This window comes from Mustela lutreola, chromosome 9, assembly GCF_030435805.1.
Source record: "Mustela lutreola isolate mMusLut2 chromosome 9, mMusLut2.pri, whole genome shotgun sequence".
Classification (NCBI taxonomy): Eukaryota; Metazoa; Chordata; class Mammalia; order Carnivora; family Mustelidae; genus Mustela; species Mustela lutreola.
In genome coordinates, this window is record NC_081298.1 from 14,054,025 (window position 1) to 14,078,775 (window position 24,751).

The 24,751-nt window shown below is 54.6% G+C and overlaps 1 protein-coding gene across 4 annotated transcripts in view; it reads left to right on the forward strand.

Annotated features, from left to right (window-relative positions):
* CDH22 (cadherin 22) overlaps positions 1-24,751 on the forward strand; it is a 120,474-nt gene that overhangs the window by 38,384 nt on the left and 57,339 nt on the right. For all 4 annotated transcript variants that reach the window (XM_059133590.1, XM_059133588.1, XM_059133586.1 and 1 more), the window contains 2 exons: positions 13,112-13,767; positions 21,657-21,951. In XM_059133590.1, the coding sequence (XP_058989573.1) occupies positions 13,513-13,767; positions 21,657-21,951 (550 nt within the window). In that variant the 5' untranslated portion in view covers positions 13,112-13,512. The remainder of the gene's footprint in view (positions 1-13,111; positions 13,768-21,656; positions 21,952-24,751) is intronic.

Below are 24,751 nucleotides of genomic sequence, written 5' to 3' on the forward strand. Positions count from 1 at the left end.
GCATCACGAGGAGGAGGCTTGTTTTATTTTATTTTGTTTTTAAAGTGTACTTATTTATTTGAGAGAGACAGAACGTGCATGCAACAGCTCCATTTCACAGCTGGGAAGACCGAGGCCCAGAGGGTTGGGGGTGTGATTCAGCTTCTGTTAGCAGGTGCAGAGGAGAGGGGGTCACGGTAACAGCGTGCTAGGTTGGAAGCCCATGGCTTCGGAGTTGGACTCTCAGCCACGTGGGCTAGAGCAAGACCTCTCCTCGTCTCTGGTTTTCTTCAGTAGCAGGAGAGGCTAAAGCCCATCTCGCAAGCATGGTGTGAGGATGGCCTAGAGAATGAGCCACAAGAGCTCATGCGGGTTGTGCGTGTTGGGGGGGTGACTTCACACACGTCCTGATGACTCACCACGAGGTCATGCTGTTCACGGCAGGTGCCCCGTGCTGGGTCTCCGTTATGCCCCTTCCTGACCACCTGGCCCAGGGCTTCCAGGCCGGCATCAGAATGTGCCCGGGAGCTATCCCAGACGGAGGACAGGCTCAGAATTTCGTCGTTCAGGGCCTGGCTTCCCCACTTGCTGGCTGTAACCCGAGTGAGCTCCTTCACCTCTTCGTGGCCCGGCTTTGTCATCTGTAAAACAGTAATCAGCCTGTGGCACAGAGCAAGCAAGGGAACTCGTGTCAAGTGCTTAGTACGGTGGTCAGTAAGCACAGCTTCTTACTTCCAGCACCGGCGTACCTGGTGCCCTATAAATGTTGCCCTGTTAGCATTACTATCACCCTTACTGAGCCAGATGCTCCGGGGACCCGGGGATGTGCATTTTGAACAAGGCTGCCTTGTTACACTGCCAGCATGACGCTGGTCCTCTGATGACCCCTGGAAATCACAGTTTGACCTTTCCTTGTAAAGAAGCCCAGAGAGGGCGGAGACTTGCCCAAGGTCACCCAGCATGGCAGGATCAAAGCCAAGTCCTAACCTCGTCCACTGGCCTTCCAGTCTGGAGAGCGTTCTCCTGTACTGTAAAGGGACAGATTCCTTAATGTCATCTGCTCGGGCTGTAATAAAAATTAACTACCCTGAATATGTCATCATCAGAACAGCTCCAAGACAGAGCAGGGACTCAGGGAGACAGATGAAATATATCAGATGTGCTCCTGGGGCATAGAAGCAGGGTCTGTAGGGACTCTTTGGAAGGCCCCCCACCGTCTGCTGCTCTCCTCTCTTGTTGGGGGGTGGGGTGAGACTCACCGCTAGGCGCAGGTGGGTGCTACACGGGACTGAGTGAGCAGAGCCGAGGACGGGGCTTGGCCCTTGTCCAGCCCAGGCCCTCTCTCCCTGCCGCTCTTTGTGCATCCTACGGACAGCGGCAGGGCCACTTGGGGCCCCCTCAGTTCTAACCCTAGGCCAGAGGGTAGTGTTTGACCATTGGGAGGGTGAGAGGTGAGTCCCCCTCTCCCAAGGCTGCTAGCGCGGCAGCTGGTGCTCCAGGGCAGGGTCTCTGCTGGCGAGCCCTGTCTCTGCCCCAGGGATCCGCTGCAACAAATAAGCTATTGTAGGCTCGGGTCTGGGGACCCTTCCTCCGGCTGGAGCCCGTGTTCCAGGAACTGGGTGGAGGAGGGAGAGACCCAGAGGGGGCACTGGGCCCCTGCTTAGATGGCAGAGCTGGGATCACGTTGTGCGAGCCGATGAAGTGGACAGACCATCAAGGAGGTGGGACGGGGGAGAAGGAGGTGGAAGGGGAGGGAGTCACTGACTAGAAGAGCAGGAGGAAGTGGGAAAGAGAGGAAGAAGGAACATGGCTGGAACGGAGGTAGAGGCCATAGTGCGTCCGTGCCCTGGAGTACTATACAGCAGTGAAAAGGAACATGTGCAAGAACAGAGACAAATCTCAAAAACAGAACGCTGAAAAAAAGAAGCAAAATGCAAAAGAGGATTCCACCCGCGTCGGGCTCAAATACAAGCAAATCTAAACTGAGACTTTAGGAGGTCATAATGGGGTGATAAACTATAAGGAAAGGCCAGGAACTAGTTATCGTACAAGCCAGGAGGGAGGAAAGCAAGGGGTCGCGGTCAGGGAGGAACACAGCAGGGGGCTCCTAAAAAAGGGGGACAGAGCAGAGGAATCCTAAAAAGGGGGACCCATTTTTGGTATTTTGATGGACAGGTGGATCCACAGGTTTCCTTTTCTATTAGTGACCACTGACTCCTGTGCTAAGTACCATACCTGAATTACTTTGTTTAATCATTTGTTAAACTCCGCATTGATGATTTGGGCACTTTGGGGCAGGAATGTTGAATTTCACGATTTCCACCGATGAAAGAGGAGGAGGGAGAAAGAGGAGGAGGGAGAACAGGCGAGGCGGCTCCGGCGCGAGAGGGAGAAGGGGTTCCTGGGGCCATGCTTGGCTGGTACCACAGCAGGGCCCTGTCCCCCATCCGGCCGCGTTTGTAAAATGGAATAAATATTGACACGGCCAGGATGGTATTCAATTTGTCCTGATCACTGGGCTGCGGTGAGTTCTGACAGGACGCGGTGTAAAACAGCAGCCCGGGATGTAATTTCTACTGTCAACATGATGTACAGCGGACTCTGCCTGCGGCACCGGCGGGCGGGGGCAGGGCGGGCGCGGGGCGGGGAGACAGGTGCAGGCGGGGGGCATCTGGGGTGGAAGGTTCTGGGCAGGTCAGCCCTGGGTAGGCAAGCAGTGGCAGCCAAGGGGCATGTGTGTGGATGTCTGTGTGTGTGTGTGTGTGTGTGTGTGTGTGTTTGTGCATGCACCTGTGTGTACATCGCTTGCATGGGAGGCTGGGGCTTGAGAAGAGACACAGGCATAGGGTGAACTTTGTCAGGAGTCAGGAACCATGCCCTTCCCCAGCTGGGGCGTGAGGAAGGGCATTGTTCCCGCTCAGAGCCGAACACAAGCCTGTCCTTCCCGGCAGTCACCAAGCACCCGCTTTGCCCATCCTCCTTTCCCTCCCCTAGGGCAGCCTGTTTGAATTCCAGATCTACCACCAACTAGCTGTGTGACCTTGGGCAAGTCCCTCAACCTCTCTGAGCCACTGCGCTTTCTTCAGAAATGTTGAAGAGAGCTGTGAGTTGGGGGAATTCAATCCGACCAGTGACATTAAAGTGCTCTGCATAGAACTAAGTGTTACCTCTTACGATTAGCTGATTGGATGGTACCACGCCTGGCACAGTAAAAGCACAATGTAGTACTGCTGTCTGTCCTTATTCTCACTGACTCGGTATTTGCTCAACATATGCAACCTGCCTTCCTCTCTGCCTTCAATTCCTTATATCTGCCAGGGCTATTTCCCCAGAGGAGCAAGGCTTGGGACAAACCCCACTGGGTCCCACTGCCCCTTCAGCCTTACCAGAGGCAAGTGAGATGTGAAGGGAGGAGTTATTGTGAGCAGTAGGTACGGTGGGGCCCAAAGCAATAGAATAGTGCGTGGCTCTTAGCAGGTGATCGATAGACATCAGCTAGAACACAACAAAAGCCCCGAGTCATTCTTGATGTCCTCCCCCCCATTCACTATGTCTGATCCATAGCCAGGTCTGGCCTATTTGCTTCCTAAATATATCCTATCTGTCACCTCTTCCCCACTCCACGGTGGCCTCCCTGGTCTGAGCCCCCTCCCCCCAACTTCTGGCGACACCGTCACCACCTTGCTCACTGGTGCCCTGCTTCCTGTCCTGCATATCAGCCGTGTGGCCCTTAAGTGGCAGACTCTGCGATCTCGAAAACACAAATCTGATCACATGTCCTGCGTTCTATCCCTTCCCATGGCTCTTGAGCCAGAATCTAAAGTCCTTACGCTGCTTGTAAGTGGTCTCGCCCCCGACGCTGTGCTCTGGCCCCGGAGCTTGCAGGCCCTGGAATGGGGCTTTGCTGGGTCTGTTACTCACAACTTGTTTGTCTTCTCCTCCTTAAGATTCAGCTCAAAACCCCTTTCTCAGGGGACAGCCCCTCACCGGGCCCATCCGTCCCTAATGAGATTGTGTGCCCTGCAAAGTGCAGGGGTTCTTATACTTTGTGGTTGTGGAACTTTGTACATTTACCTGTGACATTACTGGATTAGTGAACATCACTCACACATACACACACAATGGAAAGCCATGGCCCAGGGTCTTCGATTCACCCACTGCTCCATACTTAGCCTCCAGCACAGTGTCTGGCATACAGTAGGCGCTCAATAAATATTTGATGATTCAGTAAGCAGACGAAGCAGAAGGAAACAGTGCCATCCAAGGGCATTCTGGGGGAGGGTAGTGTGGCAGTAACCAGGCAGCCCCACCATCTGTCCTTCTGTTTGTCTGTCCATCCATGCATTCTTTCATCCATGCCCACATTCAGTAGCACCCACTCAGAGCACAGCACAGAGGTATGGATCCAAGGGCATAGAGTGGTAATGGAGGCGCCCAGAGCCAGCAGGCAGGCTGCTGAGGCCAATTCAGGGAGAATTTGGTTCTGAGCCAGGGCTCTGATGAGCTAGCTCGTAGGGGTCTGCGGGAGGAGGCAGAGAGACCGCAAGGAAGTGGCCTGGGCGTGGGAGGGTGGGCCAGAGTTGGGCATGAGGCCACAAAGGAGACGAGATTCCTGGCAGGGGCAAAGGCCCTGAGGCACGCAAATAGGGAACAGTGGGTGGAGTCCCTGCCCAGCAGATGGGCACAGGAGAAGACGTGGTGGCAATCACATAGCATGGGCAGGTCCAGATCTCACAGGGCCTTGGGCAGCCGTGGGTGGAGTGGCTAACAGTACAGGCCTTGGAGCTGACAGCCCAGGGCTCAAACCCCAGCTCTTTCTGCCTCAGTTTGCTCATCTGGTAAATGAGGGCAAAGAAGATTACCTGCCTCGAAGGGTTATGTGGGTGCGTTTTGAGCACGAAGAGCCCTTTTTGACTCTGGAGGGTAACTGATGAGTGGTAACTAACTTTATCGCGAAGGTGAAAGGCAGTCAGGGAAGATTTTGAACTGGAGAACCTTCCAGACCGAGCTGGTCTTCACAAAAACATACCTGTGCTCAGCAGAGACTGGGGGACAAGACTGGGAGGGCCCTTGGAGCAGCAGGTGGGGTGACCATGGGAATGGCGTGGGTATAGCCCCAACTGTGCTCATCCCCTCTCCCCTGATCTCCCACGTTTGCCCCCCTAGGTGATGGTCCAGCTATCAAGCCCAGAAGCTTTGGGAGGTTCCTACCCCACACACCAACACACTCAGAGATACAAGCCCACCCCAGCCCAGCAGTACACTGCTGAGCTTAGAGGACATGGCATCACACCCACGGCCCCAGAAATAGCCCATGGGCTCAGCCCACACAGAGCAGACTCCCACCCGGTGCCTCACCCCACACTTAGGGAGCGTTTCCAGTGTGCAGGGCTGCAGAGCACGCATCATTACTGACACAGAGGCACACGTGTGTTCACGCATGCCAGGGCACACCAGGCAATCACTAGTCTGCACTCTAGTTTAGGGCTTCATGGTGCCCTCCACCTGGGAGGGGTGGGAGCGGGACAAGAGAGGTGAGCAGAGACGAGGCAGCCCTTGGACAATGCCTCAACAGCTCCCGCGTTGCACTAGGATCCCTTCTGGCCTGAAGGGAGAGCACTGAGCTGGAGAGATAATTTTCCCCCAGGGAGAAGAAAGCAGCCAAGTGCAGAGCTCTAGGCTCAGGATCCAACGGGCACAGTGCCCCTGGGGACTCAGACAGGGCAGACAGGAGCCAGGTTGCCAGGTCCAGCTGCTGCTGGCAGCCCCGCCTCACCACTGGAGCTGGAGGCGGGGGCGGGGGGGTGGGGGGACCGCCCTGGCCCGGACAAGCCTTCACTCTTCTTGGAACGAGGTGTGCTTGTGGGCGCCAGGGCAGTTGTTAAATAACCGCATGAGTGAATAAAGGAATGAGCAGACAAATATCTGCGAAGTCTTTTACCTGGTCAGGACACCTGGTACAAAGTGGGGGTCCAGTAAGCAGCTGTCAGGTGACCAGAAATGAGAACGATGGTCAGTATTCTCCGGTCAGCTAATATTATTGCCAGACGCCATAGATCCCACCACGTGCCTCATCCCCGCGAATCCTCCCATGGACCCTAGGAGAGAAGCCCCGTTAGCCCCACTTTTCAGATGAGAAAACAGAGACTCAGAGAAATGGAGCACATGACCAACGTCAAACATGCAGTAACCGAACTGGGACTCAAAGCCTGGTCTGACTTTGGACCTCATCATCGTAGTTCCCCTGAATGTTAAATCCTGCCCCAGAGAGAGGGGCTGGGAAGATGGTCAGGAACTTTAGGGAGGAGGTCCAGGCTGCACCATGAAGTGTCCCCTGCTTTATGTTGCCTGCGGGTCACTGTGCCCAGCCCTTCTTAGTCTTGGCAGACAGAGAGGCTAGGAAATGAATGCCGATGGGTAGGATAAGAAGCCCTTCCTCTGTCCCCAGGGAGACGGCCAGATGACAAAGGAGGGCCCAGAGCCTCTAGCTGGCAGTCATACAGCCTTGGCAGCAATGATACCAGGGTTTTGAGAAATCAAGAAAGGACACGCAGGCCACCCAGCCTAGACTCTGGAAGGACACAGTGTGGACAGTGACAGTGATGCCCAGAGCATAGATGAGGCCACAGCAAATCAGCAAGGCTGGCAGGTCCTCTCAGAGAGGGTAACTGATGAGTGGTAGAATGTTGCCCAGGCAGTTCCCAGTATCTCTCTGAGGCAAGACCCTCCAGAGTTCCTTCCAGGGTCCAGCTCTATGCTTGGCCCTGCCAGGCGTGTGTGGGAAGGAGCAGGGAGGGATGGAAGAAAGGAGAGTCATGGCTTCTGTCCTCCAGAGCCTGCCATCACAAGTGACACCAAACCCCAGAGAAGACTCAGCCAGATGGGTCTGAGGGAGTTCAGAGGAGAGTGAATGAATCTGGAGAAAGTAGGAGCTGGAACTGGATCTTCAAGGCCCCAAATGGGTAAAGCCAGTGGTTCAACAACATTATCCAAGCCACAGATTTGTACCATCCTTCTTAGTAAGTCCCTGTGGTCTCTCAGCGGTAGTGGCTTCCCTCGTTGTTCCAAAATGGCTGCTATAGCTCCAGCCATCACCTCCTCAGACATGCAGAAAATGAAAAGTTTCTCCTCAAACCATGTCTTTTTATGATTTTTTAAAAAGACTTTACTTATTTGAGAGAGAAAGAAAGAGAGCACAAGCAGGGGGAGCAGCAGAGGGAGAAGCAGGCTCCCTGTGGAGCAGGGACCCTGATGCGGGGCTTGATCCCAGGACCCCAGGAAGTCAGATGTTTAACCTACTGAGCCACCCAGGGCCAAAAGGCATCTCTTTTTAGAGAACAAAAAACAATTCCCAGACGCTCTCCAACAGTTATCCCTTTAGATCTCACTGGCCTGAATTGTGTCATGTGATACTTTCTAAACCAATCACTGGTGGGGAGAGAGGAATGATTCTCCTTGGTTTAGACTAAGCAGTGTTCACAGAGGCGGAGCAGAGCACATGGCGAAGCTTGGGAGTGAATATTGAAACAGAATTGAAACAAGAAAGGACTGGGAAATGAATTGGCTGTTAGCAGTTGGCTAATCTATACTTCCCATCCCTCTCTTTTAAATATCACAAAACCCTAGACTGCTCAGCTAGGGGTGGGGGCTGGGGGAGCAGGGAAAAGGAATCTTCAAAAAATCCCCAAAGGCACCGTCACCCACCCCGACCTGTGTCTCTGACTCCCTGCCTCCCAGTCTCTCTTGAACCCACTCCATTCAAGCCTGCACACCTCCATGCCTCCAAACTAGCTTTGATCAAGGCCGCCCATGACCTCCATGTTGCTGGAACCAACGGTCAATTCGAAGTCCACATCTGACTTGACCTGGCAGGAGGATGACCATACAATTCATCATCTAAACTGGGAGAAGAGGGGGTGGGACACTATTGGCCGTGATGCCGGGACCACAGATGTAAAGCTGGACTGTCATAGGCAAAGCTGGGCAGATGGTCACTCACCCGACAGAGCAGTGGGCACAGTAGATGGCCCCTCCTCCTTGAGCACGGTCTTCCATGGGCTTCCAGGAGAACTCCTCTCTCCGGCCACCCCTCCCTTGCCTTTCTCTTTCCTCCTCTTCAGCCTCCTTCACGCGGCCGTCCTCACCTCCCCGAACTCTGTAGTGAAGGTGCTGGGTCTCTTCTCCACTTGCACTCAAGACTTTGTGGGCTTGTCCGAGCTCATCTCTAAATATCATCCAAGTTCCCAGATGCGCCCCTGCAGCCAGGCACCCCATCCTGGGCTCCTGACTCTAGGTGCCCTGGCCTGCTCCACGTGGCTACTGGATATCTAAGAGGCATTTGAATGGAACACATTCCATGTCTGCTCTGCCCACAGCTGCCTTCAGCTTGGGGAGAGGAAACCTCACCATTCCCCTTACTGAGGCGGCCTGATGACCATGCTTGGTTCCTCTTTCCCTGGCATCCCCTCTCGGACCCACAACGTAGCCCACGGCACAGCTTCACTTCTTGGCACCTCCACGGCTCCCCCTTGGTCCAAGACACCCTCACTTCTTGTCTGCATTATTGAAATGGGCCCCCAGCTTCCCCCTATTTTGAACACAATAGCTAGCCACAGTGATCTTTTAAAATAGAAATTAGATGATGCCATTGTTCTGTTCAAACCCTTCCAGGGTAGGGGACCCATCTCACAGTAAAAACCCAAAGGAGACCCAGCAAACCCTGATGCCCCCCTCCATATTTTCTCTGACCCCATCTCCTGCTACTCACACCCCATCACTCCACTTCAGCAACAAGGGGCTCTTTGCTGTTCCTCCTGCACACCAAACATGCACTGACCTCAGGACCTTTGCACTTGCTGTTCCCCCAGTCTGGAATTTTCTTCTCCCAGCGATGTGCAGAGCTCCCTCCTTCCCTAACTTTGGATCCCTGTTCAAATGTCACCTTAGCCATGAGGCCTTCCCTGACCACCTTCTATAAACTATCATTTATAACAGGTGATTGAGAGAGAGAGAGAACAAATCCCCCGCCACTCTAGCACTTCCCATGCCCCTTACCCTGCTTTGTTTTTCTTTACAGCATTTACCACAAACTGTCATGTTATTTATTTATATGTTTATTGTCTGTCCCCCATTATACTTGCAAGGGCAAGACTCTACCCATTTCTTTTCATTGTGCCTAGAACGGCACAGAGTGGAAACTCAGAAATGCCTACGGAATGAATGACTTCCATGACTGCAGACACAGGCCCGCATGCACATAGGAATCACGCAGGCCTACGAGGTGGTGAGAGCACACAGATCAGAGGAGCTGAGGCTGGAGAGCGGAGAGGGCAAAACCAACATTTATTATGCTCGACATTTAATCCCATAGGATGAAACAACTGTGCAGTAGGTTGAGACCTGTGGCCCAGAGAAAGCCACCAACATGCTCACGATCTCCTGGGAAGGCCTGGCAGATCCCACGGCAGGCCCAAGTCTTCCCCAGCAGCCTCCCCTGAAGGACTGAAGGCCAGGGTAGGGTCCTGCAGTTACACCACTCAGAAAACGCAGCTGGAGCAGGAAAAGGAGAAAGGGAGGGAGAGAGGAGGCTGAACTGTCTGCAGAAGGCCTGGCAGGGCCAGGCAGAGCTGTGAATTGGCAGGTGACCAGCAAGCCTGGCCAACAGGTCTGAGAGAGGCCCTGTGGGCGGTGGGACGGACTGGGGAGGAGGGAGAGCCAGGGCTAGGAGGCTCTGCCCCTCAACCCATCCTGTGGGACCAGCCAAGTGGGATGCGGCCACCCGGATCCTGCCAAGCGTGGCCCCTGGCCCTGGGCTGCACCACGGAGAGGGGCGACTTTTCTTGTTCCTTCAAAGGTGCCCTACACCCAGTGGAATCCGAGCCTGGGTTCCACAGCACACTCGGCCACCAAGCATCCTCTACAACTTTGGACAACATTCTGGATTTCACTTTGCCCCTCTCAAAAGTGGGATTCGACCGCTGGCCTTTGCCCCAGGCAGTCCTTCCACAGAGAGCTCCTTCTCTTCCCCACACCCCAAATCCCGCATGTCCAAATCCTTATTTCACTATGACTTCAAGAGCCACCTTCTCTACAATGCAGTCCATCCGCTGTGCCCCACTGTGCTGTGCTTGGCTCTCCTGTGTTGAAGGACATCCATCATGAAATCCCCTGATGGCCAGAGACCATTTCAGTCTCCTATGGGTTTTTCCTCCTTAAATTTTTCCAAGCACTTCTCTGCACACACAGAATATAATGCAAACTGCTTTCCCTCTCCCAGTTCGGCCTGATCTGGCCTGCGTCCCTCAGTCCTGACTCATCTTCAGCCACGCTCTTGTTCTGCACAAGCCACAGTGGCCTTCTTGTTCTTCTGCAGCTTATTCCAGCCTCTGGACCTTTGCATGTGCTATTCTCTCTGCGAGGAACCATTTTGTGCCAAGCTCCTTCTCATCTTTCCAAATCAGCCAAATGTCACCTCCTCCGACAGGCCCTCCCTGATAGCACATCTATAATAAGACACCCACTCCAGTCTTTCCATCATTCTCTTCCTCCCCCTTTCCTGTTTTATATTCCTTCTCATCACTTATCGCCCCCAGAAATTATATGGTAGATTTCTTTCCTTTATAACTAGAAGCTCAACCCCGTGAGGACCAGGATTTTTTGTTTCTTGCTTTGTTCCCAGTGCCCAATGCAGGCACTGGCATCAGGGAGATGTGGTAAATATTTGTTGAAGGAGTAAATGACTAACCAGGAGAAATGCATCTTTGTCCTGATACATAACTGAGGAACTGATTGTATCTTGCTGTCTTGAAAGTATGTTGAAGGAACGAATGAACGCATGCATTTCTGTCTCCCCACTTGTAGTAGATGCTAATGTGTGATGAATGAATGAATGACAGAATCTTTGAAAAGGGGGTGTAAAGAAAGAAAAGGAAGGAGGGAGAGAGAGAGAAAGAGCAGTAACAGGGTGCCTGCAAACACTGGGGATGGCCCCTTGTTCCCACCTCCTGCACCCCCCTAGCTCTCCCCAGACGTGGTCCCAGCCTCCCCCCATGCCCACCCTCCTGCCAGCCCCTCCCCTCTGCATCCCTGTAGGGCTGTGATGGGTCCTGGAACTGCCTGATGGAGTCAGGGGAACAGTTCCTGCCGAGCCCGCAGGGAAGTCATAAGCTCCAGGAAATGAAGGCTGCGGAGCGATGCCTCCTCCTCACCCATAACTCCAGCCTCATTACAACCGGCCCAGGCTGTAACGTGGGGAATCAAAGCCGGATCCCCAGAGGCGGCACATCTCCAGGATCGCAGAGCAGGGCCACCAGGGGAGGGGGGCACCTCATCCCTTGGCTCTGCCTTTATGCCTAGGCCCCACAGAGTGGGTGCGGAAGGGGTGAGACGGGGCACTGGGGACGCTCACACCAGTCTCATGGGCCCTCCTGGCCTCCATTCGTTCAGGGTGCCGCCTGCAGGGAAAGAGAACACCATGGTGCCATGTTCGGGACTCCTCCCTCCTCTCTTCCCTAGGGGCTGTGAGGTTTTCTCCTTCTCACTGCCCTGAGATGCTGCTTTAACCTCATCACCATCCCCCTTTCCCACAGATGACTCCCTACTCTGAACCCCTCTCTAAGGAAGTTCCTTTGCCCATGTGGGGAAGGAACACTGGGGAATCAGACATCTGCAGAATGGGTATAAAAAACCAGTCTCACAGTTGCTATGACTGACACAACTTAGTTAAAGGCAGGACAGCCGCCCGCTGTGCTGCTGGATCACATTTCTTCTGCCCCAAAGATTCTGGCCGCCTCTTTGTTCTGCCAGAGGACCTGGTCCATCCCCTGCCTAGCCACACACCCCATGTTTGCAACCGAACTCCCCCAACCAGCCAAATGCCCCTGAGTCAGCCTGCACACTCCTTGGCCCTGATGCCCATCCCTTTCTTCCCAACCACTCAGAAGCCCCCTCCTCCAAGAAGCAACCCAGATTCCTTTCCACCCACCATCTCCTTCCAGACACCGGTGCCCACTCTCTTCCCCGAGTCCTTCTTAGAGCTCTGCTCACACGCCACCCTGCACTTACGTCGCCCACCCCGCTAAACTGGAAGCTTATTTATCTCTGTCCTAGCCTCCAGCCCAAATGTGGCCGAGCTCAGTGGAATTGAGTTGTTGAACTGAGCTGAACTGGGTTTGGGGAGAAGAGTGGGGATTGAGCCTCTCACCTCCACGCACTCTTGTCAGTGCCTGAAATCCCTCCATTAAAGCAGCATTGCTGTCCCCTGTAAACACCCACATTAAGCCATTATTCATCATTATGGCTTGAGTAGGAGTTAGTCCCTCAGATCCTTTCGTGCTGAAAGCAGGATCTGATGGAGGTGAGGGAAGGAGAGATGGATTGATCTGGGGAGGGCAGTGCTGGTCCAGGAAGGGGGAGCAGTGTCTCTCAGATGCTGCAAAAGGAAGGTTTTCTGGGGGAATGTGGAGACACTGTGGCAAGCTCAGAGGGGTTGCAGCCCCGCCCAAAGTCACTCAGGGAACCTCCATGCAAGGCCCCCTGGGATTCAGGTCCCCCACCGTTGAAGGGACCCACGCAGCCATTAGCAAGAGAACAGAGGGCCCTTCCTGGGCTTCTGTGTTGGGTGGAATGACCTCTCACCTGCTTTGAGGAGGTGTGAATGTGGGTGGCAGGCTGGGTCCGGGACTCTGGGCACCCAGGAAGCCTGGGTCCTGGGGGCCCTAGAAGATCCCTTCTAGAAAGGCCTGCTCCCTGTCTAGGGTGGGGGATTTCCAGGGGGTGGGCTGGGGTGGACAGATTGCCAGCCAGGGAAAGGGGAGGCAGCTAGGAAGGTCCCTGCTCCCGTGGGCTTGAGGGCTGGTGGAGGACTCCGGAGAAGCTGAGCAGGGGTCTTAAGAAAGTCGGGGCAGGCTGGGGGAGGACAGGTGTGTGATGGGAGTTGAAAGGAAGCATCCAGGGCTGGAGTTGGGAGGTAGGTAGGGGAGGGGCAGAACTACTAGACCGGAGGACCAAGAAGGTGGGGGACCCCTAAGCATCACAACGGGTGTTTAACTGACGCCTAAACGTCGAGAGGTCCACTCAACCTGCCCTGCCCCCACAAGGCGCCTCCTCTGATGTTCTCTTGTTTCTCTCGCAGGCTCCGGGCCAGGTCGGGACCGCCCCTAGCCCTCCAGGGATCTGCCGGGCCCCTACCGGCACCCCTCTGCGCGGGGACCATGGCGCACACCCGCCTCGAGAGCCGCGGAGGCGCCGCCTGGTGATCCGGCCAAGGCGGCAGCGAGGGGGGCGCGGGCGGGGACCCCGGGGGCAGTCCATGCCCCGGGTGCCGCCGCGCCCCCTCCCCCTGCAGCCGGGCGCCCCCGCCGCTGGGCTGCGCGCAGGGCGGCGGGCCTGTCCGGGTGCCCCGTCGGGGGCGGCGCCCCGGCGGCCGTACTGAAGCCACCATGTGACGTGGTGCCGCTCCGTCGTGCCACCGAGCGGCGACGCCCTGGTGCCTCCCGTCCAGGCTCCTGGGCCCCGGCCCGGTGCAGGCCAAGCATGAGGCCGCGGCCCGACGGTCGGGGGCTCCGGGTGGGAGCCGCGCTGTCGCCCGCGCTGCTGCTGCTGCTGCTGCTGCCGCCACCGCCACCGCTGCCGGGACGCCTGTGGGCGGCGGGCACACCCGCGCCGGCGGCACCCGGGGCTCGGCAGGACGGCGCGCCGAGCGCCGGGCGCGTGAAGCGCGGCTGGGTGTGGAACCAGTTCTTCGTGGTGGAGGAGTACACGGGCACCGAGCCCCTGTACGTGGGCAAGGTAAAGTGGGCCCCCCGCACCCGCTGCCCCGCGCCCAGGACCCCTGGGACGCTAGGGACCCGGTTCCCCCAAGTCCCGGTCCCGGGTCCCTACTCCTAGCCCGCTCCCGGCTTGGGGCAGAAAGCAGAGTGGCGCGTTCTGCTTATCCCTCCCGGTCCCAAGCCCTCCTCCCATCCCCCTCCCCTGCGCCTCTCAGAGCAGAGCCGAGAGATCTAGTAGGTAAACCCAGGCCGTCACAGCTGGATCCATCTAGAATGTAGAAACAAGTTTGCAAATCTGATCATGTCACATACATACTGTCCCCACTCTGCTTAGAATTCTTCAGTAGCTTCCCATGCACTTGGGGTCAAGTCCAAATTTCACTGGGTTGCCTACAAAGATCTAGGTCCCCTGTAGCCTTACCTCCTGGCACACTCCTCTGAGTTTCAGGCCCAGGGCTCTTCTGACGGTCTTCACAGTGCACTGCTCCTGCGAATGCCCCTTCCCTTTGTCTGGGTTATTTCCTCCCCCTGAACAGGTCAGTCCTACTCCTGCTCCTGCTGATTAATCTATACTGACACTCAGGTCTCCACTCAAATGCCACATGTCCAGAGAGGCTGGCCTGACCACACCAGGCTTAGATCCCCTGGATATGGCCATCCATCCTTGTCACGATGCCTTCCAACGTCCCCATAGCGTTCCTTCATAACACTTAATTATGCATGTGTGTGTTTGATTATGCAGTTAATGTATATATTTCCTATCAGACAGTGTTTGTTTTCCTCACTGTCACATCCAGCACTCAGCACATATATTGTCCATAAACTGTTCGTATTAAATGAATGAATGAATGAGTGAATGAATGAATGAAAGCTACTCTCTCAAACTGAGTAAATGATGGTTAGTGAGGCTAAGCATCTGTGCCTTAGGAGTATGTGAAGCTGGGAGAGATTTTTGTTCAGCCATTCAATTCTCAGCCCCTCATGGGTGCAATGCCAGAGAGGCAGAGGCAAGTAAGATCCAGCTTCTGCCATCTGGGGGCTCCCCAGAGTAGCAGAGAGCTTTGATACATGATTCACAGGTGGGCACCTAGCGCCGAGCAGACATTCAGTAAATGGTATCTGTTGGCTGGCTTCATAGAGGAGAACACACGTGAGCAGGGTTTTGATGTATGAATAGGAGCTCCTGGGGCTGATGAGGAAAAGGGCATACATAGCCCGTGCAAAGACGTGGAGGCCTGAGGGAGCCTGCCTGAGTCAGAGACTTGTCAGCAGTTGAGGTACTGAGGTGGAGGGTGCTGAAACTCTCTGATTTCTGCCCGTCAGCCTTCCAGGAAGTTTTGGTCAGCAGAGACAGGTCAGGGGACCAACTCTGGAGTTTCCTGTGTGCTTAATGGGTCTGAGAATTGGAAGTTTGATCAACCTTCTCAGGTCAGAGGCTCAGGGATCGGGGATCGGGGATCAGGGAGGGGAGGAAGGGCTTGATGTAAATCTCCTGGTTTGTTTTGCAGGAAACCTAGATTTTCTCTGGTCTAGACACAGTAATCCCTGGTCCTTGGCTACCTTCCCCTCCATCCATGTCCTTGCTCAAGGTCACCTGGCAAACTAGTGGCAGAGCCTAGGGCTCCTGACTTTCAGCCAGGGCAGTGAGATGGTGGAGCTGGCAGAAGGAGGGACCAAGTCTGGCCAGGCCGCAGCTGATGGTGAGAAGACCAGGAATGCAGTCCTGGGGGCCGGAACTTAAGGCCTGCCTCTGCCAACCCAGACTGTATTACCTTGAACGAGTTACGTCACCTCCTGAATCTGTCTCTTCGTCTGTAATGGGGGGCTAAGAGAGCCCATTTCCTAGAGTTGCTGAAAGGATTAAGGAAGAAGCCAGCATATATGGTGTTCAGACCGCAGTCACGTCAGCTGTTCTTCGTTGTTTTCTCGTTATTCTCATAGGACGCATTTAATCCGTAAACGGCAAGGTAGAAATCATCATTCCCTTTGGGAGCAAGGAAACCAAGACTGAGAAAGGGCAAAGTCCTAAAGGGGACAAGCAACTTGGCCAAGGCTTGAACCTGTGTGTGTGTCAGAGGCCAGTCCCAGTCTGATTCTTTTAACCTCTCTGAGACGTCCGGCCCTGAGAGGCGGACTTGAGTCCAGGAAATCCCCAGAGAGGCAGGGAAAGACATCTGCCCAAATGTCAGCTTGGTACTGTCAGGTACCTGAACTCTGTCGTCTGCCCAGCAGTTGGGGCGCCCAGGCCTCCCCATCCCCCAATAGTCCTGAAACCAGCAGAATCCACTGCTGACTCAGCACATTGCCTGTAGCTGGCTGGCCATTGGCATCTCAACAGCCTAAGGGGAACCCCATCCCTAACTCCAGGAACCAGAGTCAGTGGCCTTAGGAAGTCCTTTGATTATAATACCAGCAAACTGAGGCCAGAGGCAGAGAACATCAGACCAAAGTCTCCCAGCAACACAGTGACAGAACCAACCCTAGAAACCAGATTTCTGGACACCAGCTTGGGGCCCAGGGCAATGTGAGTGCCCTTGACCATGAGCCAAGCATTGTGCCAGGCCAGAGTGTCTTTCTTCTCCTTGGGGCAACATCTCCTAACATCCTCATGGCTACCATGACCATGTTACCCCCCTCTTCCATCATCTTCACCCAGAGCCCCCCTCCTTTCTTCCCAGAGCGCACCTCTGCAGGGAAGAAAGAGAATTTTCCATCTCTTTGCAAACATGTGCCCAGAGCATACTGCCTTCGGAAAGGTGGTATATAGTATGTGGTTCGAGGGGGCCAGCTGGAGCCAGAGCTGCTGGGGGCTCAGATCCCAGCTCTGCCCCTTATTATCTCTCTGATTTGGGGCACATTACTGAACCTCTCTGAACCTCAGGTTCCTTATCTGTTGTTGAGTAAGGCCTTTACTAGCCTGTCCTCAAAGGGCTGTGGTGAGGATTTACCGAGCTGGTATAAGTCAAGAGCCAAGAAGAGCCAGCGCCTGGCACCTGGCTTGTGCTGGGTGTTAGCTTTTGTAGTTATAGGTCTCGCCTGTTATTTCCACCAGCTTGAGCCTCCCAGCTACACAGACACTCCCAAACCCCTTCCCCAAACCCTGGAAGCCTTCTGGGCAACCCATGTCCCAGGATTCTCCACCCCAAGTGGTGGCAGGTGGGGCGGGGAGAGGTGGTCGCTTAGCCCACCCCTCACTCAGTATGCAGTTGGAATATGAGGAATACGGGTTTGCGCTTTTAAAAACCACCTGTCCCCTCCAAGCTGAGCCCCACCTTTGTGCAGGCCATTGTATGCACACACACACACACACACACACACACACACACACACACACACACTCTTACCACACTCTCTCACTCTTTGGGGGAAAGGCCTTCTCCACGGTTTCAGTGAATTCGCTGCTTCCCGGTCCCCCGCCCCAGGGAGCCACTCGGAGCATCCGTCCTTGTCGAATTCCAAAGGTAGCTTAGCAACAACACCATCCGCAGAGTGAACCCCGGGCGCCCAACGGTAACCTATTTTACACGCGCCTTCTCCATCACTCACCGCCACGCTCTTGTCGGCACCCGCAGGAACCCTGGGGTCCATGATTGTCACTGAGGCCCCAACACCCACGGCTCCCTCCCCAGTCCTGCCCCGTGGACTATATACCACCTTTGCCACTTCTTCCCCTCACCTGCCCCCAGTACCCACCCTCCAAGCAGCCTCCCAGATTTCCATACAATCTGGGTACTTTGACTAATCCCTTTTCCGAACTGTAATTTCCCCAGAGGCTTCTGTCAGCTGGATGTGGATTTTGTAAGACTTTTAATTTTTTTTCTAAAAAGATAGAATTATGGGGTCAGCACTTATGACCAACTCCTGTGGGCGGTGAGATCTATTTTAGATATACAGCAGGATTAAAGTGGGGAGGAGAGCAGATTTAATTAAGTTGCTAATATTTAAAGAAAATTGATGAACTCCTGGTTTACGAGTAGCACAGGCATGAGCAGACCCCTCATTCCGGGGGGAGGCTTTTTATTTGATTTGCTTTCCGTTTAAATCCTGGACTCATTTTATTTGCGTAGCTGCGCTGTCCGTTTAATTGTCTTTAATAAGGAAAACGTACTTCTGCTCGCATTTAATTTTGATTTAATTAGGAGGAAGTAATTAATGGCCTCGTAAATCCCATTTTTCAGCTCCCCCCAGGATGAAAAGCCATCACTCTTGTGTTTTTCCCATTGTTTATGATCTGGGCCTTGGGCCTGGGGAGCGGGCTCTCCTCTGGGGCTGTCCACCCTTAATGGCGGTGGAAAGAACCCAGACTGTGGACTCAGGCTTCAGGGTTGCCTCTTGCTGGCTGTGTGACTTTAGAGGAGACTTAGGCCCTCTCTGATCCTCAGCTTGCAACCTGTGCAGTAGGGAGGAAATAAACTCTGATTCACAAGATCTTAATGAGACATCCATGAGGTCACAGTCAACGGTCTAGAAGTGTGTCTAATGAGTCTTCTCTGTAGTCTAGCTCATGTGTACCTGGGATTTGACAGTGACTGGATCCTCCAGAAATCCCAGAAGGCAGGTGGGGCATTTTAGTGACTGTTGTATATTTCATTCTTCATTCTTCATATTTCATTCTTCATTTTTGATATGTTTGGCGTCATGCCTTGTGCTGGGTACTGGGTAGAAGGAACTTGATCCTCAAGGAGCTTACATCTCACACTCCCATATGCATGTACCCTTACACACACACACACACACACACACACACACACACACTCAACTCTCTCACTTCCCCTTATTTTCTCTGCAGGCCTACTCAGGACACCTATGTGTGCCAAGCATGGGGGTTTCAGAAGGTGTGAATCAAAGTTAGTCCACACCCCTGAGGCCCAGGACAGCTGGGGAGACAGATGTGCAACACTGAGGTGTTATGGGGAAGTGTGGAGCAGAAGGGAGTGTGCGTGGGCAGGATGAAGGCTCTTCAGCCAAATGGGTTGGGGCACCTAAGAGGACTGCCTGAAGGAGGAAACAAGCCCAGTTTAAAAGGGAAGAAGGTACTAGATGATGCTGCTGTCTCTCCAGTGGGTCAGGATTTCAGCCTACGGTCTTGTGTCAGACATTGGGGGATGAAGTGCGTGACCCTCGGTCCCTCCTGAGCTCAGGGTGGGAAAAGGAGAGGGAACTGGACTGCACGAACACCTATTTCATGCCAGGAGCTTCCACCCGTTATCTTATGAATCATCTGAACATGTGGGAGCCATAGTGTGTCCTTTACAGATGAGAAGACCGAGGCTCAGGGCCATACCACAGGCCAGTGGCAGAGCCTGAGCTGGCACCCAGCTGTTCCCGATCCCCAAGCCCATCGTCTGTCTCCATATGTGATTTGCAGTCCTTTTCCAAATGATGAAGTAGAGGCCCAGGTAGAAGAGGCCGCCTCTGACTGTGGCCGGTACAAGGCAAAAGGTGTGTCCAGCCCTCTCCCCCAGCCAGACTGACAGATCTGCAGAGGCTGCAGAAGGACAGACTGCACTTTGGAGTCAAACAGACTTGGGCCCAGCTCAGTATCCTCACCTGGGAAAGGTCGATACATGGACAGGCCGGCGCTCCAATGTTGAATTAGATTTCCGCAGAGGCCCGCCACACACCTGGCCCGTGGTCGGCGCTCCATAAGCAAGAGTGCTGTCCTCCAGCCTCCCCTCACAGCTGAGAGTCTTGGGAAATGTTCTTCTGGGGGTAGAAATGTTCTCTCTGGAGCCAGGAGCCACGTGCGCAGGGCAGGCAGCCGCAGCCCAGCCCAGACCTACAGCTCTGAACTCTTAACTCCTACCCCCTGCCCCCACCCGTTCCGCTCTGTCTGACTCTGCAGTCCCCAGAGAGTGGCCATTGGGCCACCGCATGAGCGCTATGTCATCCTTCACGGGAGAAGCACATCAGTGACATCTCCGCCGGGTTCCACTCCCTCCTCCCCACCCGTCCCGCATGAGTGTCCATCCCTGTCCAGGGTCTGAGTTCACACATAAGGAAGGTCTGCCGGGACATGATAGAGACCCAGGGGGCAGAAAGGGAAGGCAACAATGATCTACCTCGGGTTCAGGTCATTACAAACATGCTCTCATTGAATCCTCACCGCACCTGTGCTAGGGAGGGCTCGATCTGATTTCTCGGGGGAAAACAGAGAGGAAAAATGGTCATAACATCAGCGAGTCATGGGATCAGGAAACTGGCTTCCTGAACTCAGCTGTGTGACTTCCCCTCTCTGCATTTCCGTTTTCTCACCTGAGAAATGGGAAGAATGATGTTTCATAGGGCAGAGGTGAAGACGGCTAAGGTTATCGCTCTTAAGCGTCCCCCCACGTGGTGTCTATCCCACCGCACCGCGGTGTTTACTGACTCCGTAAGCACACGCCGAGTCTGATTGGAAAGTGGATGGAGGTGCTGGAAGAGGGAACAAATTTACCCTCTCCTATTCCCACGTCCCCTGGGCCAAGGTGGAGCGAAAGCATAAACAGCAAACAGGAGAGACAGGTCTCCTCATCCCCAGCACTGCCAATGATTCAGGGCTGACGTCCTGAGATAATTTTATTGGGGGCATTAAACTGAGTTATGAGGTTTTTACAATACAGCCACTTATGAGAAATCTATTAACAGTAACTGGACAGGAAGAAGGCTTCTCAGTGGAGCCCAGAACGGGCATTAATTGGGGCAATCTATAACAGGACGGGGACCCGGGAAGGTTCCACCAGACGCCTCCATTTACTCCCCGCAATTTCTGCTGAGAATCAGCAGACTCGCCAAAAAGAGAGAGATGCCCATTAATCGGCTAATGAAATATGAAAATGTTTATGGGCCATTCAATCTTCCAAATGGCACTTCTATAATCCACCTTTCAGACACAGAGTTCCACCAGCAGAATTTATACCCGGGCTCCTCCTGCGTGGCAAGGGGTGGGATTTCATCCCCCTCCGTGACGACTTCATTGGTACCTGTTGTCCTGCTGTGTGGGCTGGGGTACGTGGCATCCTGGCCTGAAGGGGGCTTTAGAGATTCTGTCACTCACGTTACATCTCTGCGGAAGCTTAGAGTGGAGCAGGGACCCACCCAAGGTCACCCGCTTCATGGGACACTTTTCCCTCTGCTTGGAGTTGCCTCGGAAATTTGGGAATCGGAGAATCGGGACCTAGGTGTATCTGTTTGGGAGAACCCTCTTGCTACTGCTTCCTTGCCTAAGAGATCTCAGTTCAGTGAAAACAGCCTGGGACTTGGAGCCTGGCGGTGCCTGGATTAAATTGCACTTATATATAGCTAACATTTAGTAAATAATATAACAGTAACGATAGCTCCCATTTATTGGATACTTATAATGTCTCAGGCAGGGCTGATTTTCAGCTAGTACATACCAGTGTTCTTGTACCGGTCGTGAACATAGTGACATAGGCCCCCTCCCCCCACGCATAGTAAATGGTCTCCCTCCTCTCCCTCCTCCCCCAGTTCCCTCAGCTCCCCCGACCTCTCCGTGACCCAGTAGCCAGAGGGTCCTGCCTGGCCCAGCTAGGGTCCTGCAGCCGTAAGATCTTGTGGCAGTGCCCCTGCTGGCCTGGCTGGTGAATTTTGTGTGTCCCATGGTGCCAGGCAGGTACTAGAGCCTTCTGTAGATTTTAAACACTTTTTTCGAAAACTCTGAATGGATGAGTATGTGAATCACTTAGCACGGCCCCAGGCACAGAGCAGGGACTCCGGTGATGAGCATTCCCTTCCGTCCTAGCTCCCTTCACCCCCTGCCCGCGCCCTGGGCCAGGCTCAGAGTCTGGGCAGGTGCGGCTGGACCCATAATTCCCAGCGGGGTCAGAAACAGCCGTTTGGAAGCTTGTTAGAAATGCAAACTCTGAGGGCCCGCCCCGGACCCACTGACCTTCCTCTCTGCCTCCCCAGATCCACTCGGACTCGGACGAGGGTGACGGGGCCATCAAGTACACCATCTCAGGTGAGGGAGCTGGGACCATCTTCCTGATCGATGAGCTGACGGGAGACATCCACGCCATGGAGCGCCTGGACCGTGAGCAGAAAACTTTCTACACGCTGCGGGCTCAGGCCCGGGATCGTGCCACCAACCGCCTGCTGGAACCAGAGTCAGAGTTCATCATCAAGGTGCAGGACATCAACGACAGTGAGCCCCGCTTCCTGCACGGCCCCTACATTGGAAGTGTGGCTGAGCTCTCACCTACAGGTGGGCGGCGGGCCCTGGGGGTGCTGGGCGGAGTCAGGGGCTTGGGCGAGGGGAGCTGCCAGGTTCGGAGTGGGAGCCTGTTACAGGGACTGGCTGATCCTCTGGGGAGAGGCAGGAGAGACAGGAAGTGCTGCCCCAGGCAGGGGATACAGGCATGAGTCCAGGAGCCCACACGGGCTCAAGCAGAGTGATGACATGGTCACAGCTGCACACCCGGACTAAGACACACACATGGCCCCAGCCATGTACATGGACACTGACCCCACATGACTTGGACTGCGGGTAGCCAGAGCAACATGCTTGGCCACGGTCACTCCCACAGGCCCAGCCCCACTTCCAGGCTCAGCAGCTCCCCTGTACACGGCCTTGCCCAGAGTTCAGCTCCACGCTGACCTTGCACAGCCCTTGGCCACAGTCCCACACAGGGGCAGGCACAACTGAACACGGGCACACCTACATCTGGAAAGAACCAGAGTGGAACACAGCTAGAACGAGGCCCAAGCACACAACCAGACACGGCCTCACACCCGACAGAGCCTCCTACAAAGCCCCTCAGGAAACAGCACCTCGCCCGTATGGAGCTTGTGCACAGAAATGACCACCTACGTAGCCATAGGCTAAAGCCACGAACAGAGGTGACCCACCTAGGCCTAGGCTCTAGCGGAGAGCAGCCACAACGGGGAGGGGCACAGCGACAGGGGCAACAGCATCCAGACAACTTCGTTTCCTGCCCACGGGAGACCCCAACACCAATCTAGGTCCCAAGACCTAGCCACTTGGGAACACAGGTTCACAGAGACGGCTGAGCCGCAGACGCAGGTCAGCAGCACGTAGCTGGGTATGGCCGCTAGAGTGCAGGGGCACCGGGAACGCACCATGGCATGGGTAGATCAGGAGCCCACACACCAGAACCCCTGCGTGTGAGAAGAACGCAGGAGAGGCCACACTCGGAAGCTCACCACCACACAGCAGCGGGACACTGGAGCGAGAGGTTGGATGACTATACTGGCTCCCGTGGTAGGGCCCACTGAGGCCGGGACTCCCAGGAGAAGCCGGAGTCACGGGCAAGGGGCTCAGCCATCTTCTGCAGGGAGTTACCCCAGGCACCTGCATGCCAGGCTGGGTGGAGAGCAGTGGTCCTCAGCCCTCGACACCTCACATTCCATCCCTGACATACTGTGGTCGAGGGCTCAGGGCTGCCCCTCTCTGGGCCTTCCAGTCCTACTAGGGCATGTCAGAGGCAGGGAGTGTCTGAGCTCGGAGAGGGTGCGGGCAGCCCCCGCTTCCCCAGATGGGGCTAAATCTGACAGATTGGTGGGGAGAGAGCCAGCAGCCAGGGATGGAGAGGAAGAAGTGGACCAGAGATACGGGTGGGTACAGAAGGACAGTGGGAGGCCAGAAACAGTGAGGGCGGGGATGCGGGTGTGGGCTGGTGCGCACACATGCACAGGTGTGCACGTGTGCCTGGTGTGCGTATGCGTTCACACACGTGTGTGCACGCACATGGCTAGGCAAAAGGCACTTTATGGCCTCTGTGTGCATACGGCATACTATGTGTCTGAGAGTATCCATTTATTTATTCGACAAGGGTACAGGAGAACCTACTATGTGTTGGGCACTGGGAACGTGCCGTTGAAGAGACAGACAAGCTTCCCTCTCATGGAGGGTAACTTTTGGCTGAGAAAGGCAGGCAGTGAGCGAGTAAACAAACAGAGCATTGGGAGGTGAAGCTAGAGGGCTTCTCTGAGGAGGTGACTGTGAAACAGAGACCTGAAGAAAGGAAAGGGTGGGCCCTGGGGGGAAGAGCATTCCAGGCAGAGGGAACCGTACCTACAAAGGCTCTGAGAAGTGGAGAGGTGATCAGATTGTGCAGCCCCGGGGAGCCTAGTCGGGCCTTTGTCTTTTACGATGAGCAAGCTGGGCATTCCGCAAAGAGGCTTGTTCAGAAGAGTGACATGGTCTGACTTAGTTTTAAAAGGACCTCACTCTGTTCTGTGAAGATCGGGTGGTGATGGGATTGGGGCGTGGGGCAAGGACAGAAGCAGAGGAGCATATTGTAATTACCTAGGTGGGAAATGATGGTGGCTTGGAGCAAGGCGGGATCAGAAAGGGTAGGGAGAGGAGGTCGACTTTGGGATCTATTTTAAAAGGAGAGCTGAAAGCATTTGCTAATGGATGGGATGTGGGGTGTGAGAGAAAGACAATTCAGGGATGACTACTGAGGTGTTGACCTGGACAGTTAAATAGATGGGTTTCCATTTGCTGAGATGGGAGGAGCAGCGGGAGAAGCAGATCTGAGGGACGGTGCGAAATCAGGAGTTTGGTTTCAGTTGGGCTAAGGTTGGAAGTACTTACTAGACAGCCAAGTGGACATCTTCAATATACGGGTTCAGTGGAGAGATCATTGGAAAAAGCTAAAGTTGGAAGTACTTACTAGACAGCCAAGTGGACATCTTCAATGTACGGGTTTGATGGAGAGATCATTGAAAGTTGTTGGTAGCAAAGACCCATGGACTTTCAGAGCCTAGTGATTACTTAGAAATTAATTTTGCAAATGGGGGAAACTGAGGCTCAGAGGAGCAGTGATGTGTCCAGGATCACACAGCAAGTCAGGGGCAGCGAAAGCCCCTGATGTCCCCCCATCCAGCAGCCCCTACTCACTGACTCAAACCCTGGCCCTGTGTCTCTTCATCCCAAATGGATTCACATGGAAAAGACCAGAAAAGTGACACAAGGTGAGGCTGGAGAAGGAAGCAAGAGCCATACCCAAAAGACCTGGTGGAAGCACAGAACCTGGGAA